At 42.0% G+C, this 19,795-nt stretch overlaps 1 protein-coding gene across 1 annotated transcript; it reads right to left on the bottom strand.

Moving 5' to 3' along the window:
* Positions 1-142: 142 nt before the first annotated feature.
* Positions 143-16,062, bottom strand: LOC101857909 (ras-related protein Rab-11B). Its single transcript, XM_005110229.3, has 6 exons — positions 15,751-16,062; positions 6,223-6,334; positions 4,580-4,663; positions 2,619-2,812; positions 1,581-1,661; positions 143-605 (listed from the first exon to the last, which is right to left on the bottom strand). The coding sequence occupies exons 1-6, from the start codon at positions 15,788-15,790 to the stop codon at positions 469-471; spliced, it is 648 nt and encodes a 215-aa protein (XP_005110286.1). The 5' UTR covers positions 15,791-16,062; the 3' UTR covers positions 143-468.
* Positions 16,063-19,795: the final 3,733 nt, after the last annotated feature.

Raw genomic sequence — 19,795 nt, forward strand, 5'->3', positions numbered from 1 at the left:
ACAGAAAGATATAGAGTAGAGTAGAGGCGCGGCAGAGACGGGGAAAGGGGAAGGAGAGAGAGAGAGAGAGAGCGAGCGAGATAGAGAGGGAGAGATAGAGAAAGAAAGAGAGAGTTAGAAAAAGTGACAGAGAAAAGGAAAATTGGTTCAAGGGAAAGTGGGAAAGTTCTTCCTCTCTCTCCTCCCATACCACTGAAGGTATCAGCGAACGAGAGGGATAGAGAGAGGGAGGGAGAAGCAGAAGCAGAAGAGGAAAAAAAAGAAAAGAAGAAAACGAACAAGACAAAGCTGAGAGAGAAGAGGAAGTGGTAGACTGAGAAAAAGATGAAGAGATGAGAGAGGAGAAGACGAAAGACGAAGAAGCAGAACAAGACAGAGATGAAGACAAAGAAGAGGAGGAAGAGGAGGAAGAGGAGGGGGGGTGGGGGGTTGCAGGCAGGCAAGACGAGGAGGAGGAGGACCTCATCATTAAGAACAGCAGGGTTTCTTGGCCTGTGCCGAGTTGACGGTCGGGGCCACAGTGATGGTCTGCACGTTGGAGCTGGGGGAGTTGTCGTCGTCCGGGGAGTCGCGGATCTGTTTCTGTGACACTATCTTGTAGATCTCTGTGAAAGACAGACAGACAGACGGACAATGTAAATACAGTCCAGAACAGACAGACAGACAATGTTAATACAGTCTATGTTTCTGTGACACTATCTTGTAGATCTCTGTGGAAGACAGACAGACAGACAGACAATGTAAATACAGTCTAGAACAGACAGACAGACAGACAGACAGACAGACAGACAGACAGACAGACAGACAGACAGACAGACAGACAGACAGACAGACAGACAGACAGACAGACAATGTAAATACAGTCTATGTTTCTGTGACACTATCTTGTATATCTCCGCCGAAGACAGACAGACGGACAACGTTAATACAGTCTAGAACAGACAGACAGACAGACAGACAGACAGACAGACAGACAGACAATATAAGATACAGTCTATGTTTCTGTGACACCACCTTGTACATCTCTGCCAATCAGACAGACAAACAGACAACAGTGAAAATACAGTCTAGAACACAGACAGACAGACACACAGACAAAAACAAACAAAAATTATTGTAGTCTCGCACATATACAGTCAACACGTGCATAGGGAAAGACAGACTTTCAGATCTAATGCTTTTTGTTATACATCAAGACATTCTTTATGATTTGCACATGTGTATTCAGTATTAGTTTTAGTAAGGGTTTGATGGCACTTGCAACACAATAAGGTCACACTAGCGCCAAAGATTAGAGGTGTGACATGCAAAGAAAAGAAAGAAGAGAGATAAGTTTTAGTTTTAGTAGAGGTTTTACGGCGCTCGCAACTGCATAAGGTCATATGAGCGCCAAAGAGAGATAAGAACTACAGACGTTTGATAGGAGAGAAGGAGTAAACCACACCAGAGCACCTGCAAACCACACCAGAGCATCTGCAAACCACACCAGAGCACCTGCCAACCACCCACTACCATTCAGGTCTCTACAATTTTTTTAAATGTCATTCTCAGAAGAACACAAGACCCAATCATTCTCTCACCTGTTAGAATATTATGAAAGGCAGCCTCAACATTGGTGGAATCTAACGCTGACGTTTCTATGAATGATAAGTTGTTCCTCTCTGTGGACAAGCAAAGCGACAGAATGTATGGTTCCATTTATCAAAGACATCAACGAGAAAGGATAAAACAACATAAGTTGTAGGAATATCTCTGACACACCACCCCCCCCCCCCCAAAAAAAAAACTTTTAGTTTAGTTTTAGTAGAGGTTCTACTGCGCTCGCAACTGCATAAGGTCATATGAGCGCCAAAAGACAGAGGCCTTACAGAGAGTTTAGTTTAGTAGAGGTTTTACGGCGCTCGCAACTGCATAAGGCCATATGAGCGCCAGAATATCAGAGGCGATACAAAGAGTAACAAACCTAGAAAAGAAGAAGGGGGAGATAAGGCCGATAGATGTTAGATAGGAAAGAAGAAGCAGACCACACGAGAAGAAAAAAAAAACCCTGTGATACAGAAAACAATAATGAGAAAAAAGATCATGACAAAAAAAATAACATAAGGAGAAAGAATGCAGATCTATCACACAATTCTTTTTTTTTTTTTTTTTTTTTTTTTTTTTTTTACTTTTCTCAGAAAATGACCCCAAGAGAAAGACAAAATAATAATAATAATAATAATAATAATAATAATAATAATAATAATAATAATAATAATAATAATAACCACCAGAGAACAAGAAAAAGAAAATACCAGGGAGAAAGAACATACCTGAGAAAAAACACCAAAGACAGAAAGAACATCTTTAAGAACCACTCCCCCCCCCCCCCCTCTCCAAACCAAGGAAAGAACACAGAAAGAACACATCTGGGAAATAAAAACAACAATGGGAGACAGAGACAGAGATAGAGATAGAGATAGAGAGAGAGAGAGAGAGAGAGAGACAGAGAGACAGAGAGAGAGAGAGAGAGGGAGAGAGGGAGAGAGGGAGAGAGACAGAGACAGAGAGAGACAGAGAGAGAGGGAGAGAGAGAGGGAGAGAGAGAGAGACAGAGAGAGAGAGAAATAAAACCGCACCCGAGAAGTTCTTGGCCTCGTCAGTGGGCACGGCACGCAGGTGCCTCAAGTCGCTCTTGTTGCCCACCAGCATGATGACGATGTTCTGGTCGGCGTGGTCCCGCAGCTCGCGCAGCCAGCGCTCTACGTTCTCGTACGTCAGGTGCTTGGCGATGTCGTAGACCAGCAGGGCACCCACTGCACCGCGGTAGTAGCTGGAGACAAACACAACATACAGAAGGAATGAATGAATGAATGAATGAATGAATGAATGAATGAACGAAAATAAAAGAGTAATTGTAAATGTCGTAGACCAGCAGGGCGCCCACCGCACCGCGGTAGTAGCTGGAGACACACACAACATACAGGAATGAATGAATGAATGAATGAATGAATGAATAAATGTAAAACAGTAATTATAGATGTCGTAGATTAACAGGACTCAGATGTATGTCTCAAGGGTTGGGGAAGAGAGATGTACGACATGAACAGGATTTTTTAAATTTAGACTCAGATGTTGTATGTCTCAAGGGTTGGGGAAGAGAGTTCCAAACTGATGGAGCAAGGTGGGCAAACTATCTTTCAGCTAATTTTTTACCCCCTTTTTAGGAACTCTTAAAAGATACTGATCACCTGATCTTAGTGATCTGGATGGAACATAAATCTGGATGATATCAGTAAGATATGGGGGAGCTTTGTTATTGACACATTTATGACATAATATTGCAATTTTATATGACATTCTAGATGACACGGGAAGCCAATGCAACGTTCTTAACATGGGAATAATGTGATCCCTCTTCTTTTTCTTTAGTACAAGCCTAGCAGCATGATTTTGAAAACGTAACTTGTGAAGAGTGGTATTTGGTAAGTTAGCTAGTAAAGCATTCGCAATAATCGATGCGTGAAAACAAGAAAGATGACACGAGCGTTTTCAACGAGTGTTCATTCAAAAACATAGACATATATGACCAATTCTACGCAATTCACAAAATAAAATGGTACATAAATCATAGCTTTCCAGCAGATGATGTCATTTTTCTAGGATTTTCGGGTCCTGGGCAGCGCCCTGGCAGGGGGGGTTGAAGGGATACGGCGCCCCCATTACGTTTGAGATTTTTTGGTTTCAGGGCATCCTAAGTATGTCATTTCTGGCTTTTCAAGCCTAAATTTAACAAGAAAATAAGAGACAAATAAAACATACCTTGCATAGGCCTACACAATTTTCTGCTTGTGCTAATCCATATAAATCCAAAGCCATGCTTTCTCCCTTGTACCGATACTGTACATCCACAACAGTAGTATAACAGCTAGATCTATCAAACTTGACAGTTAATATTCAACTTTTTTTCTCCATGTGTTGGTTTGCACCACAATGTGTATATCTAGTGTAAACAGAGCTAGAATCTAGATCTACATCTAAATAGCTTGACAGCTTATATTCAACTTAAATCCTAAACAATATGTACAAATAAACAATTCTGATGAAAAAATCAAGCCCTCTTCAGAGTTTTCTTTTCTTGGCAGGCCCAAGATCTATTGAACTACAGGCCCAAGATCTGTTGAACTACAATCGTCATGTCTTCATCTTGTTTACAAGTGCTGGTGCTCTGCTTGTGCTTTAGAAAGTGAAAGTAGAAGACAAGACACTGTCTACACTTTCAAATAAAAGAGCACTTCCGGTAAGGGTTGGCCATTGTTGACTATTAGTAATTACGATTACAGACATTTTTTATTTCATATTTTTTACCCAAAAAAAAAATTTTTAACGAATTTTTACGGAAGTTTTTCCACTTCCGGAATTCGGCAAAATTGCGGAAGACGAAGCACTGAAACATAATTGATATGATATTCCATTGACAATTTTGAATCAAAATACACTCCCAGATTTTTTGCTTTATCAGTAAAATGCAGTTTTTCATTTTCAGTACAAATAATTGTCAGCGTAAACGAAAACCTGAGTGCACAGAGCAAAAACTTACGCGCTGGTGATGGCGCGGTATCTTTCCTGTCCGGCAGTATCCCAGATCTGAGCTTTGATAGTCTTGTTGTTCACTTGTATGCTCCTGAAAGCACAGAGACGCTTCTTGTTTTAGTAAAGAGTTTTACAGAACTTGCAACACAATAAGACCATGATGTAAGAACTAAAGATTAGAGTAAAAGGAAGAACATCGACACAATAATTGTCATTTAGTGCTGCGGCAAAGTAAGACAGACAGACAACAACAAAAAAAACCCAGAAAAAAACAGAAGGAAAGTAAAGAAGTAGGACCTACGAGCGGTGCCCTCCAGCCACCAGATGAAGATGAGAGGTGTTGCAAGAGAGTAACAAAAACAAAAAAGGAGGAGGAGATAAAAACTACAGATGTTGATAATAAAGAAGGATCAAACCACCAACCACACACAGAAATGCTTAAAAGATCAAATTTTTGCCTTATGGAAGTCTTAATAAATAACAAGGTCGGGGGGGGGGGAATAGACAAAGAAGTCAAAGCCTTAGAGAGAGAAATCCAGAGAGAGAGAGAAAGAGAGAGGAGGGAGGGAGGGAGGGAGGGAGAGAGAGAGACAGAGAGAGAGAGGGAGAGAGAGAGAGGGAGAGAGAGAGAGGGAGAGGGAGACATACAGAGAGAGAGAGAGAGAGAGAGAGAGAGAGAGAGAGAGAGAGAGAGAGAGAGAAAGGGGAAGATAGAGGACTGGGGAGAGAGAGAGAGAGAGAGAAAGGGGAAGATAGAGGACTGGGCAGAGAGAAAGAAGAAGAGAGAGACAGAGAGAATGAGAAAGAAAGAGAGAAAGAGACATATTGAGTCAGATAAAAAGACTTTTGAAAGAAAAAGAAAGAGAAACAGATTATGACAGAGAAAGAGATAGATGGAGAAAGACACTGAGAGTAGTGAGAGAGTTTCTCTCCAGTAACTTAATTAGGTGGCAAACTCTACACCTATAGTGCTCTTGCTCTCTAAGTACTCACCTAGTGGCAAACTCTACACCTACAGTGCTCTTGCTCTCTAAGTACTCACCTAGTGGCAAACTCTACACCTATAGTGCTCTAGCTCTCTAAGTACTCACCTAGTGGCAAACTCTACACCTACAGTGCTCTTGCTCTCTAAGTACTCACCTAGTGGCAAACTGTACACCTATAATGCTCTTGCTCTCTAACTTACTCTAAGTACTCACCTAGTGGCAAACTGTACACCTACAGTGCTCTTGCTCTCTAACTTACTCTAAGTACTCACCTAGTGGCAAACTCTACACCTACAGTGCTCTTGCTCTCTAAGTACTCACCTAGTGGCAAACTCTCCATCTATAGTGCTCTAGCTCTCTAAGTACTCACCTAGTGGCAAACTCTCCACCTATAGTGCTCTAGCTCTCTAAGTACTCACCTAGTGGCAAACTCTACACCTGCAGTGCTCTTGCTCTCTAAGTACTCACCTAGTGGCAAACTCTACACCTACAGTGCTCTTGCTCTCTAAGTACTCACCTAGTGGCAAACTCTCCACCTACAGTGCTCTTGCTCTCTAAGTACTCACCTAGTGGCAAACTCTACACCTATAGTGCTCTTGCTCTCTAAGTACTCACCTAGTGGCAAACTCTCCACCTATAGTGCTCTTGCTCTCTAAGTACTCACCTAGTGGCAAACTCTACACCTATAGTGCTCTTGCTCTCCAAGTTGAACTCATTGCGGGTAAACCGGGACAGCAAGTTGCTCTTCCCTACGCCGGAGTCGCCAATCAACACCACTGAGAAAGAAAAAAACATCACAACAAAAATGTAAAAATGTACGCCTTCGTGTTACACGCAAATCGTCCACTTCACCCTTTGAGCCCTTGTCGCTGGTAGACCGGTGACGCTTGAAACTGCCCGTTTGAGTATGCTTAACCACCGGTACACCGGTGAGCGAGACCCTCCAACTCGGCCAGCTTGAGACAAAATGCACACGGAAAACTGGGTGTTTTTTTGTTTTGTTTTTGTAAAGTGTTTTACGGCGCTTGCAACTGCATTAGGTCACATGAGCGCGCGGGACACACCTAATATTTTCAGTTGGTAGGAATTTTCGAATTTTGCCCGGGTGGCGGCCGAAACCTACCCTTATCGATTTTAGACCACCAAGGGATCTTTAACGTGCGCAACTTGCACACGGGCCCTCCGAGATTTTTCGCCCTTGTCCGAGAAGGCTAGGTGTAGATCTTTCCTACCAGAAGATCAGGGGTGTGGCAGAAAGATAGCAGTAAGGAGGAGCCAAGGAGTAGCAGTAGAAAGGCTGCAGAAAGAATCAGGAGCCCAGAGGAAGGGGCAAAGGAGGTGAGGGGGTGGGGGCAGAAGGAGGAGACGAAAGCAGACAACAGAACATTGTTAGAGAGCAGGAAAGGAGGTGAAAGGAGACAACTGCATAAGGTCATATGAGCGCCAGAAGATTAGAGGTGTTACAAGAGAGTAACAAACAAAAAAGAAGGAGGGGAGATAAGGACGATAGATGTTTCATAGGAAAGAAAAAGCAAACCACACCAGAGCACCCGCCAACCACCCACTTCCCATCGACACAATTCAGATCATTTAAGGGGCAGGCTGCATCAACCCCGCCTGTTCGTGGCCAACCTGGGCTCAGAGGGATACAACGTCTCAAAAGAAATACAGGTTTTTGATAACACAAAACTGCCTTGCACAGGAAATTAACAACCGTCTTCTGCAAGCAGCAGCAAAACATGTAACCACAACACCACAATCGTCAAATTTTTTAGTAGAGGTTTTACGGCACTCACAACTGCATAAGGTCATATGAGCGCCAGAAGATTAGAGGTGTTACAAGAGAGTAACAAACATAAACAAGGAGGGAAGATAAGGACGACAGATGTTTGATAGGAAAGAAGGAGAAAACCACACCAGAGCACCCACCAACCATCCACATCGTCAAATTTGCCATGACAAGATAAGACTAGATCTATGTGTATACAGTGTATAGTAACGCTGAAGAGAAAGAAGATACCCAAACCACACTGGAGCACCCAACAACCACCTCAAAAACTCCACCCAAAAAGACAGCAAGCATGGGAAAAGTGACGGAAAATCCAAAGTGTCAAGGTAACTGCCACACACAAACTTATTACACGGACCTGCCAGGTAACTTTTGAGTTTGACATTCTACGGCATTTGCAACACAAAAAGTCAAACAGCTGCCAAAGAAGAGAGGTGTTGGTTGAAAGAGAGCAACACACAAAGTAAAGAAGAACGAGAGACCAGATACGGACGATAGAGAGATTTGGTGGGAAAGAATGAGCAAAGCACACCCGCCAACCCCCCACCAGACAAAACATAGAGGAAAAAACCACACCTTTCACCAGATAATCCATCTCCTCCTCGTTGGGCAGAACAAACATGCACTGCGGTATTGTCATAGAAGCAGACATAGTTTTCTTTGCCTATATTATCCAACCCTGTCAATATCTCTTTCACATAAACTAACAAAGGAATAAAGCACGTTACTACACACTCAAATTACAGCACTTTACAGCACAAATAACTTCTGTCTCATTCTCATGACATAACCAAGTTATGAGAAATCATACCCTAGCCACGTTCAGGCAAAATAAAAACTTAAACAAAAGCTTCAAAATGCAACTTTATAAATATTCCAAATGTGCAAGAGCTGAAAGGCAAAACTTCTTGACTCTAAATCAACACACAGCTCTGACTACAGTAATGAAGAACGCCTTCCTTTATATACTACGCTAAGCCTCACATACAGAAATGAGAAATCAATACAGGATCCACACACACACACACATATAGTCCCTGACATCATGTCCCCTACCTTGATAGCAGGAACTTCCAACAAGTCACAAATGAGTCACATATCCAAAATGGGTCGCTGAGTAATTAATGACCTGGAACATTGAGGCATTGGCGGGGAGGGGGGGCACACACTACCCAGAATGATATTGGGAACTTATTTAAGTCAATAAAAAATACAGTGACACTTGTGATAAGATTTACGATAGACTTAGGTTTAGAAAGAGTTTTACAGCATTTGCAACATAATCAGGTCATAAAAGTACCGTAGATTTGATGTGTTGATAGAGTTGTGGGTTTGTTTGGTTTTTTTTTTTTTTTTGGGGGGGGGGGGGGGGGGTTAGTAGAGGTTTTACAGCGCTCTCAACTGCATAAGGTCATATGAGCGCCAGAAGATTAGAGGTGTTACAAGAGAGTAACAAACATAAAAAAGAAAGAGGGGAGATAAGGACGATAGGTGTTTGATAGGAAAGAAGAAGCAAACCACACCAGAGCACCCGTCAACCACCCACTGTTGATAGAGTGTAACATACAAACATAAGAAGGAGGAAAGATGATAGCAGACATTTGATACGAATGGAGCAAACCAAACCAAACAATTGCCAACCACCTACACTGCACACTGCACACTGCACACTGTATTTAACCCAAAATTCCTGTTACCACAAAAGAATCGGACTCATTTTTTCCCCCGTTTTATTTGATGCATTGTAACTTTCCTTGACACAAAATCTTCTGAACAAAAAAGAATTCTCTGACGCCCTGAAGTTTGTGTTATCATTTGTGTTACTGCACTCTACTAGACAGATCCAGCGCTTGAACAGAAAAAAGCAAAACAAAACAAATATTGGACCATTTTACTAAGTGTTTTACAGCAATTGCAAAACAATCAGGTCATACAAGTGCCGAAGATTTGAGGTGTTGTTACAAGAGGAGTAAACAAAGATTTTAAAAAGGAGAGATAAGGTCAACGGATGTTTCCTGGTTTAGTTTTAGTAGAGGTTTTTCGGCGCTCTCAACTGCACAAGGTCATATATGAGCGCCAGAAGATTAGAGGTGTTACAAGAGAGTAACAAACATAAAAAAGAAGAAGGGGAGATTTATACAGACGATAGATGATCGATACGAAAGAAAGAGCAAACCAGACCAGACCACCCGCCAACCACCCACCAACAGATGTTTGAAGTTTGATAGGAAGAAAGAAAGAGCAAACCACACCAGACCACCCGCCAACCACCCACCAACAGATGTTTGATAGAAAGAAAGATTAAAGAAAGAAAGAGCAAACCACACCAGAGCACCCGTCAACCACCCAGCGAGTGACAGTTCAGAGGTAGGACCCACCCACAGACGTCTTCCCAGAAAAACTCCACCCTGCGTCTTAGACCCTCATTTTTGTTGAGTAAACAAAACAATGGATCAGGTTATCAGCTTGACATCACGCCTTTGGAGACAAGCACTGGAGTGTACTGGACTGACTGTGAGGCTAATTATAGACAACCAGCAGGCTAGGCCACCCTGTCTCTCTTTCTCTCTTACCTCAAACATGATGGAAAAGCTGTTCCAATTTCTCATCCAGCAAATCTCCACTTTTCACCCCCCCCAAAAAAAAAAACTTCTTTAGTTTTACTAGAGAGTAACATACAAGGAAAACAAGATGAACAGATGTATTATATTACAAGGAAGATAGGAAGTTTGATACAGGAAAGAAGAAGTTGACAAAGAAAGAAAAAAAGGAGAGATAGAATAAGGGTGATAGGCCATCCTGTTTCTCTTTCTCTTATTTTAAAAATGATGGAAAAGCTTTTCAAGTTCCATCCTCAATCTTCATTTTTCTTTTTACTAGACAGTAACTCACAAAGAAAAGGAAAGATTCATATTTCTAAGGAAGATAGGAAGTTTGATACAGGAAAGAAGGAGTTTATGTAACTCAAATCAGTGAGACAAAAATAGAAGCACAAGAAAAGAAAAAAAGTAAGACATGATGACAGTGACCCCATCGTTTCAGAAAGTTTTACGGCACTTGCAACACAATAAAAGGTCATTTATAAACAGGTGTCAAATACTAGAGGTGTACTAGAAGATAGTAACCATACAACGAAAAAAAGAAGGAGACGTTTATTTTGTTTTATAAGAAAAAAGGAGCAAACCACATCGGAGCACCCGCCATCCACTCCCAAACACCCACCAGGAACAAATTAAAATGTTGGGACTGTGGCAAAATCGCTACACTACTGTACTACTGTGTATACAAAGCAGGAGAAACAAGGCACACTAGAACACCTGCCAACCCCCCACCCCAACACAAACTAGACTAAGAATGAGACAGAAAAACTTCTAAGGAAGCAAACATTTGCCAACCCCCCACCCCAAACACAAACTAAATATATTTTAGTGTAACAAGATAGAAAAACTTCCAAAGAAGCAAAACAATGTTGAAGCTGTTACAGGAATGCGAGGGAGACAGACCAGTGACTGTAGGCCAGCACAGAGCTGACTGTTAAGACGGTGACTCATCGCTGTGTCATGCCAAGTTGGCCAGGTACAAGCTGTCAATGGTGACTGCACACATGAGACGGTCAGAGGAGGAAATTTTTTCTCAGACTTGTGAACATGCGCAGGCACGCGCACACTTTTATACACTGCAAGTATACACACTGACACAGAGCACATAACAAAACACACACGCAGCAAGCATAGAATAAATCCTTTATGCATAAAAGTCATGTGAACACACACAAACAGACACAAATAAAAAAACAAACCCCCACACACAAACTCATACACGTGTTGCAGGTATAGTATACGATACAAAAGTATTTGTTTTTTGTTTGAGTAAAGAGAAGCACATCGAAACAATAATGGTCATTTAGTGCTGGGAAAAAGTAAGACAGACAGACAGAAACAGAGGGGGGAGTAAAGAAGTAGGACCTTCCCGTGCACCCTCCGACCATCCACACACAAAAGGAGAGCACGAAAGAAAAAAAAACATGACAGCTTAGTTGTAAAAGGAAGAAAATTCAAAGAACACACATTGGTGCAAAGACACTGCATACCGCAAAGTGGTTTTTATTTTAAAAAGAGTTTTATGGCACTAGCAACACTATTGGTATTTGAAGATTAATTATAAGAGGGGTTACAAAAGAGCTCTGTAACAAACACGAAAAAAAAAAAGGACTACAGATATTTGATAGAAAAGAAGGAGCAAACTAACTACACCGTTGACCCCAGCACCCGCCAACCACCCACCCACAAAGTGGAGCACAGACTTGGAGAACAGCACACAACACACACACACACCGTACACTAAATCATGCCGGCACCTGTACTGTACTTTGGACTATTTTACCAATTCTATACACACACGCGCTGGCTCTTACTTTTCCGCAGATTCGATATGGGTGTGACGCCCCTTTCAGCATATTATTTGACATTAAATTGTGCACCTACTTGAAGGAAAATGTGCACCTACTTGAAGGGTGGAAACAGACAATATCCTCTGCAAAGGTCTGGGCTCAAAAATGTAATCGCACAGAGAGCACTTCCACTCTACAGCATGCTCTCCATGCACTTTACAACTAGTTATCATTACCCCAGCAGACCCTAGAATACTCAAAAAACATCCACAGCTTCCCAGGAAGCACACTATAGTAAAGTTAGTGTAAAGTGCTTTTAAGTGGGTAGACACATCCTTGAAAACTCACAATATGCATACTATACATGTCTGAGTAGGGGAGGCCACTTGCACAAAAATGCTTTTATCTCTTCTTCTGACAGACCATCACATTTAATATTAATTCCATTTTTGTTTTTTGTTTTTTTAGTGAGTACTAGCAACACAATTAGGTCACATTAGTGCTGAACATTAGAGGTTTACTAGGGAGTTACATTGCGTATACACACAAAAAAGGAGTAGGAGAGATAGAATGATAGACGTTTGAGTTTGAGGAAAGAAAGAGCGAACTACACCACCCACAATATTCTTCAATGTAACGTTCACACTGTTAAAGTTGAATCCTTCAGAGGATGACAAGTGCTTTTAATCATCTATTTTTTAGTTTTATGTGAAACAACAAAAAGTTGAAGGTTCTCACACTTAACACTGTTGACAAAATTACAGCCATGCTTAAAATCCCAATTAACAACACTTGGCAAAATCTTGTCAGAGGCAATTAGACAAAAAACATGAAGTGATCATAGCATACCCCACCCTCTTGTAATTCTATTGCTGATAGTGATTAAAGACGATTACAATCATAATCAATATATAATCATCTTTAGCAGATGCTTCAAAGGACAATTCAATCCTAGAACTCTATCTAAAAGTAATGACAGATGAAACGACCATCAAGCCCTGTGTAACTGGACTCAGCTCAGCAGTGCCAAAAAAGTGATAGAATAGTACTTGTACCCTAAATACGTCAACTGATATTTCAAGCATTGAAAAATGAGGGAGGTTTGGGAGAAGCGTCGTCCCCCCTGGGTAAGAGTACAAGAAATTGGGGGTTTCAGGGGGGGCATGCCTCTCTGTACTTTCTCATATTTTGGTGTTTTAAAGTTAGGTTTGAAATTTCCGGAAAATATAACTGATTTGCAACAGTTCTCATAGCAATGTCTGTGTTCTGAAGCCAAAATATGACGGTTTGACCCTCAAAAGCTGTGTCACGTTTCTACGATTGGGAGAGAAAGTACACAATTACCTCTGTATACGTATCATCCTGCAGACTGACTGCACCATTAAACTCTAGGAAACATCACACTTTCAGAACTTTTGTCCAAATTTGCTTCTGGAGCCACCATCTTCTTCTTAAGCAAATCGATTGTTATCTTTGCTGTAATCTTCAATAAAGAAAATTATACTTTTAAAGACATTTCTGTAGTGTAATAGAATATTTATTAACTCTTTATTTTATCTCCAGCAAGCCACTCCCAGCAGCTCGCGGTCGGAACCGCTGTGCCAGTGAGCCAAATTACTCTTCAGCAATTTCCAAAAACTCTTTTATCAGGATTTCATTCATTAGATGAAGAACTTTCAAAATTGGTTATCATGTTTTGATTTAATGACCAATTTAGTAACGTTACATAGTCATTTTTAGATTTAGACCCAAAAAAGGACCCCGGCACAGTGGGTTCACCCTCCCTGGAGACTGGGGATCAAGAGTTAACCAATGCCCACAAGTTGCTCTCCAGACTAACAACTTTAAACTTTGAGGCACTTTGCCAGCATTGAAGTCTAAATCCAGAATAACTTCCAACAGTTTACCTTGTAATTTAAAACCAGGAATCATTTTAGTGTCAAGAACTCAAAACTACCATTGAAACTTGGTTCATCTCTGAGACCCTCTCTTAGAAGTTCTAGCTGTGTATTTCAAATTAATCTTTCAGATTCCTGCTTACTTGGTTGGCCTAGACATACTAATCAATTTATCGTGAAGAATGTTTAAAAGCCTAGTTCTAGGTATTTCATTGTCCATTTTTCCTGTCCGGGGAAGGCAGAAAATTTACAAGAACAGGTACAGAAGAGAAAAGATCCTATAAAATTGAAATTGTATGAGTTTAACGCCCCTATCAACACTATTAGGTTAGGAAGTGGCTATCCTCACCCGGGGTGAGAATAAAAATACGTACCTCTCACCCCGGGTGAGACTTGCCAGCGTAGGCTATTCTTACTCGGTGTGAAACAAGACCTGTTTTTCCTCATTTCGGAATACGGTCTATCGGTGTGGATGATCAAATTGATAAAAGCCAAGAAAAAATTACGTTATAGCACAAAAATAAGCTAATTTGATCGTCTTCAAAGATGCTAAGGCTATTTCACTTTTCGAATCGAGCCGAACTACGCGGGTCGCCATTTTGTTTTGCCCGGAAGTTCTCGCAAGATCTACTCCTCCCCTCTCTCTCTCTGTGTCTCTTTCTGAATACAATACTGTCTATCGGTGTGGACGATCAAATTGACCAAAACAAAGTTTTAAAATGATGTTAAAACACAAAAGTAAATTAATTTGGTCGTCTACAAAGATGCTACGGCTATTTAACTTTCCGAATCAAGCCGAACTACGCGGGTCGCCATTTTGTTTTGCCCGGAAGTTCTCGCGCTACTCCTCTCTCTCTTTTTCTCTCTCTCCACTGCCCACAGACAAAATTGCACGCTTTTACTACTTTTTTTAGGCTAACACTAACAGTAGTAATAGAACATTTGTTTACGGCACAGAATTCTACAATTCTGTTATCTCAGTGTAGAATTCTGTGGTTCAGGGTGAACGCTTAACTGGTTGGCCTAGGCTATACTATAACGGTGAGCGCCCAACGGGTGAGAATAGCCAAAAGACTCGCCTGCGCTATTCTGGTGGCCATTGGGGCATTAGGTTATTTAAGAGGCAGGACCTCCTAGACCTAATTTAACGTCCGTCTCCGATAGGACCGAAAAAGATCTTTAAAGACAATACAGTTTCGACAACCAAGTAATTTACTATTTTAGAAAATGAATCAAATCGCTTTCTATAGTCTCTCTATATAGTTTATAGAGATCAATTTAGACTAGACTCTAGAATCTAGATTCTAGATCAGATCTAGATCTAGGCCAACAACTGAACACAACAGGGTAATGAATGATGAATGCCTTCATGAAACAAACAAGAAGCACTCTTTTTCAAAGTAACAATCCCAATATTTAGCCTATTTTACAATAAATTCCACAAACAACCAATTTGCAATCTGCCCAACCAACAACAGGTTGACAGTTGAACAGCTCATCAAGTAAGTTACACCTCAACTGGACAACTGACTTGTCTGGGCTCAGTCCGAGTCTAGGTCAGTGAGTCAATGAATGTATGGGTATGTTAGTAATGTTGTCTACAAAGTGAAACTCTAGCTTAACTTTATGGATAATTAGGCCTTCTGATAAAAGCAAAGCCTGCATGAAAAATTAACCATCAGCAAGACAAGCAAAAATAAAGGGAGGAACCTACCTAGGCTAGGGCCTAGGGGAGGGGCAAGGGTTTGTCCACTGGAAATTGAAATGAAACCTGGGCGTTAACCGAGGCCTGAGAACCCTAAATTTCTTGAAAGCCTAATTGTCCCGTTACCAAGACGCTGAACTGAGAGCTGAAAGAACATGCTATTTCTTACTCTCGGCCCATCTAGACTCGATCTAGTCTACATTGGATACGAGACTCGGAGGACACTCTGTCACTGGCCCCTCATCCTCAAATGTACCCCCCTACCTGTGGGGTCCGTGTACTGATACGCTAAAAATGAAGTATACTGACCAGCGAGCGGCATAACCACTCGTAATGCGCTATGGCTTCAAAAGAACAAATATATAAACTATGCAAAGACAAAAACACGGCTTAAAACACCAAACACTTACCTTTGAACAAATAGTCGTACTCGTCATCTTTAGTACCCATTTTGATGGAAAATGTTCGCTTCCGCTTTTGAATCGGTGTAAACAAACTATTTCTTGCCCCGGTTTTCAGAAACCTGGGGCGAAAATAAAGACAAAATCACACTCTGTCGTGTCTCTATTTAATATTCTAGGCTCGTAAGTACAAAACAACAACAGATGGGCTTGATTTTCTACACAACACAATACTTCTTGGAGTGAATTTTTCCGAAGCGAAAACAAATATGGCGGATGTTCAACGCCCCTAGTTTCATTGCGCATGAAAATGACGTCAGTAATTTTCCGGAAATACTGATTTATCGTTCTTTGCACGGGAGGCTACTTTTTATATCTATTTGATGTACAAACTAAATAGGTTATCTCCCCTCCCTAAGCTAAACTCTACTCGTAGGCCTATTTATTTAGAGAAGAAAAAAAAAAAGAAAAAAACTATCAAGGTATGAAACGCTATTTTATCCGTTGCACAGCAGGTTCAAGAACCCCTGACATCTGCCATGGGAACACAAAGAAGAAAAAGACCATGAATGTCCATCAGAAGCGAAGACTGCCTTGGTTGACAGGGTAATCATTGGCCTAGTAATGAGACAAAGAACCAGATAGAAATGAGGTCACACACAAAATACTTCTCCACAATAGGAACATGATATTAACAAAATTTCTTAATCGAGGCAGCATGACCGAGTTGTGAATGAAAACAAATCCTGAAATTATATTAATGTTTTGCTCAAGCACCAAATTAATCGAGAAAATATTTCATTAGATAATTATACTTTGTTTATTCCCACTTTGGGCAACACATTTATTATTTTTAAACCTTGCAGTGGAGAAAATGACAAATGACAAGTTATGTGAATACGCAAACAGAAGGCAAATAAAGAAGTAAAAAAATATTTATACTACTCATTTATTTTAATGTTTTGTTCGCCTGGAAACGGTGTCATCATCATGTCATTAGCCTACCTGATTATGATGAGCCGGGACGAAGTGAAAAGGGGGGGGGGGGATCAAGCACTCACAACAGCCATGAGATTATAAGGAGTTAGTCTCCCTCACCTTTATGAGGTAGACTTTGCCAGTTAGTTAGTTAGTTATAGTAAGAGTTTTACGGCACTTGCAACACAATAAGGTCATATAAGTGCCGAAGATTAGAGGTGTTACAAGAGAGTAACAAACACAAAAAAGAAGGAGGAGAGATAAGGATGATAGATGTATGATAGGAAAGAAGAAGCAAACCACACCAGAGCACCCGCCAACCACCCGCTCTTTCCCAGTCTACTAGTTATCTTACATAATCATAAACAGGGTATTTATGTGGCAATGATAGGCCTGCAGTTTCGATTGTTGCGCATACTACTCAAATTTAAATTACATTGACATGGATCTCTACATTTAACGTCATTTGTAGGCCTACGTTTACGAGTCTATGGGGGAATTTGACGGCGACGATGTTCTCAAACTAAGGAAGGGAAGCAGTGATTATTTAATTATTGTGAAGACGCTTGGGGTGTTCTTGTGACTGAGCATGGGTGCTAGCTGGTATAGGCGGTCACTGCATGTGTCTTCATAGAAATAGAAACAAGAACTTATGAAGGCAAATGCAGTGACCTACCAGCTAGCACCATTGCTCAGTCACAAGAATATCCCAACCGAAGTGAAATCCCAGCTCATCAACAGCATCTTCATATTAACATACCAGTGACAAACACTGTCTCTAAACAAGACACATTTTAGAAAAAAAAGAATCAATGCATGCGAAATAAGGTGTCTCCGCAAAACCATTAACGTTTGAGAAATAGCGGTACTTTTACTGATATATTTATTATTGACAATTTTGTCCAAGGGCAAACTGGAGAATTTTCAAGCCTTTTCGTTTAGTTAAGTGTGCGTAAAAGTTTTTAAAATACTTACAACACAAATAGGCCATATGAGTGCCGTAGATTGGAGGTCTTTCAAGAGAGTTAGGTGCAAAGCTACAAATTTAAACAATAAAAAGTAGGAGATATTATATGGCAGTAAATATAAGATCATTGAAAGAAAAGAAGGAGCAATCCACACCAGAGCACCCATACTTTTTTAGTTTATTTATTTATTGGAAGCTGTTTCTTGAAAAATATTTTGTAAGGCCGGTTAAGGTCTGACCTGTAGCTCGCCTAGCTCGCAACGTGTATCGCGTGCCTGAGCTGCGTCGCTGTATGGTCTATCTCGTGTCCGCTGAGCTGCGCGACGCGTCAGACGCGCTATTCAACAGTGTTGTAAAACACGTCGGACATGACGTGTCGCACGCAGCCTTGCTTCGTGTTTATTTTCGACTGAAATTCTTCACAGATCATCCAAATCAGCCAGAAGTAAGTATTATTAGATGCTTTACTATTAGATATATTGATGCTGGCATCAACACTTGACCACAAAATCCCAAGAAATGCACTTCATCCTACATTAAAATTTCGAATCGAGAGGTTGACCTAGTTTCGACTGTGTACATTCGTAGGCCTGTGTGCTTCAAGCCTAGGCCCTAGTGCGGCTGTGCTGACACGCACACGGCGTGCGCCAGGACAGTTACAGGTCAGACCTACAGAGCCACCCTGGGACCGGCCTAAGTCCTAGTGCGGCTGTGCTGACTCCGTCCGACATAGAAACCAACGCACAGTGCTCACTCGGTGAGCTACAGGTCAGACCTACAGCAGAGCCACTCAGTGGCGTCGGTGTCAGACCTACAGCAGAGCCACTCAGTGGCGTCGGTGTCAGACCTACAGCAGAGCCACTCAGTGGCGTCGATGTCGGACCTACAGTTACAGCAGAGCCACTCAGTGGCGTCGGTGTCAGACCTACAGTTACAGCAGAGCCACTCAGTGGCGTCGGTGTCAGACCTACAGCAGAGCCACTCAGTGGCGTCGGTGTCAGACTTCAGAGCCATTCAGTGGCGTCGGTGTCGGACCTACAGTTACAGCAGAGCCACTCAGTGGCGTCGGTGTCAGACCTACAGTTACAGCAGAGCCACTCAGTGGCGTCGGTGTCAGACCTACAGCAGAGCCACTCAGTGGCGTCGGTGTCAGACCTACAGCAGAGCCACCCAGTGGCGTCGGTGTCAGACTTCAGAGCCACTCAGTGGCGTCGGTGTCGCACCTACAGTTACAGCAGAGCCACTCAGTGGCGTCGGTGTCAGACTTCAGAGCCACTCAGTGGCGTCGGTGTCAGACCTACAGTTACAGCAGAGTCACTCAGTGGCGTCGGTGTCAGACCTACAGCAGAGCCACTCAGTGGCGTCGGTGTCAGACCTACAGCAGAGCCACTCAGTCAACTCAGTGGCGTCGGTGTCAGACCTACAGCAGAGCCACTCAGTGGCGTCGGTGTCAGACCTACAGCAGAGCCACTCAGTCAACTCAGTGGCCTAATGGTTAGGCTACCGGACTCGTCATCGTGTCCGACATTATGTCCTTGGGAAAGGCACTTTACGCGAATTTCCCACTTGGCTCGTTTCTATCGGAGACGGACGTTAAACTAGGAGGTCCCGCCCCTTAAATAACCTAACATAGTGTTGATAGGGGCGTTAAACCCATACCATTTCACCAGAGCCACTCAGGGACACTTTGTCTCAGGAACCGGCCTCAGAGACTGTACAATGTATGGGTGTGCGTGAGCGTGCGTGCGTGTGTGTGTGCGAGGGTGGGTGTGTGTGTGCGCGCGCGCGTGTGTGCACGTGCATGTGTGCGTGAGTGTGCGTAGTAAGTGCGTACGTGTGTGTGTGAGTGTGTTTGTGTCGTTCTGTGTGTCCTATGCGTGACAGCCACGTGCCTAACCGCTACACGACAGACGCTTGTGTTGCTGACTTGAAATCTGTTCTACACTCTTTAAAAAAAATTATAAGTGTTTTGCTGCACTTGCAACACAGAATAGGTAATAAGAGCCAAAGATTAGATGTGTTACTAAATACTAGAGACTAGAGAGTAACAATGTACAAATAAAAAAGGAGAGAAAAGGGCGGCAGATGATTGATATAATTATAATAATA

This window comes from Aplysia californica, unplaced genomic scaffold (assembly GCF_000002075.1).
Source record: "Aplysia californica isolate F4 #8 unplaced genomic scaffold, AplCal3.0 scaffold00867, whole genome shotgun sequence".
In the NCBI taxonomy this organism is placed as follows: domain Eukaryota; kingdom Metazoa; phylum Mollusca; class Gastropoda; order Aplysiida; family Aplysiidae; genus Aplysia; species Aplysia californica.

Bases quoted from the DNA above. Each gene is read 5' to 3' on its own strand.
- LOC101857909 (XM_005110229.3), bottom strand. From the start codon at position 15,790: ATGGGTACTAAAGATGACGAGTACGACTATTTGTTCAAAG. The intron at 4,664-6,222 runs GTGAGTACTTAG...CTGTGCTTTCAG, and splicing joins GGTGTAGAGTTTGCCACTAG to GAGCATACAAGTGAACAACA. The intron at 606-1,580 runs GTGAGAGAATGA...TGTCTTTCACAG, and splicing joins CTTTCATAATATTCTAACAG to AGATCTACAAGATAGTGTCA.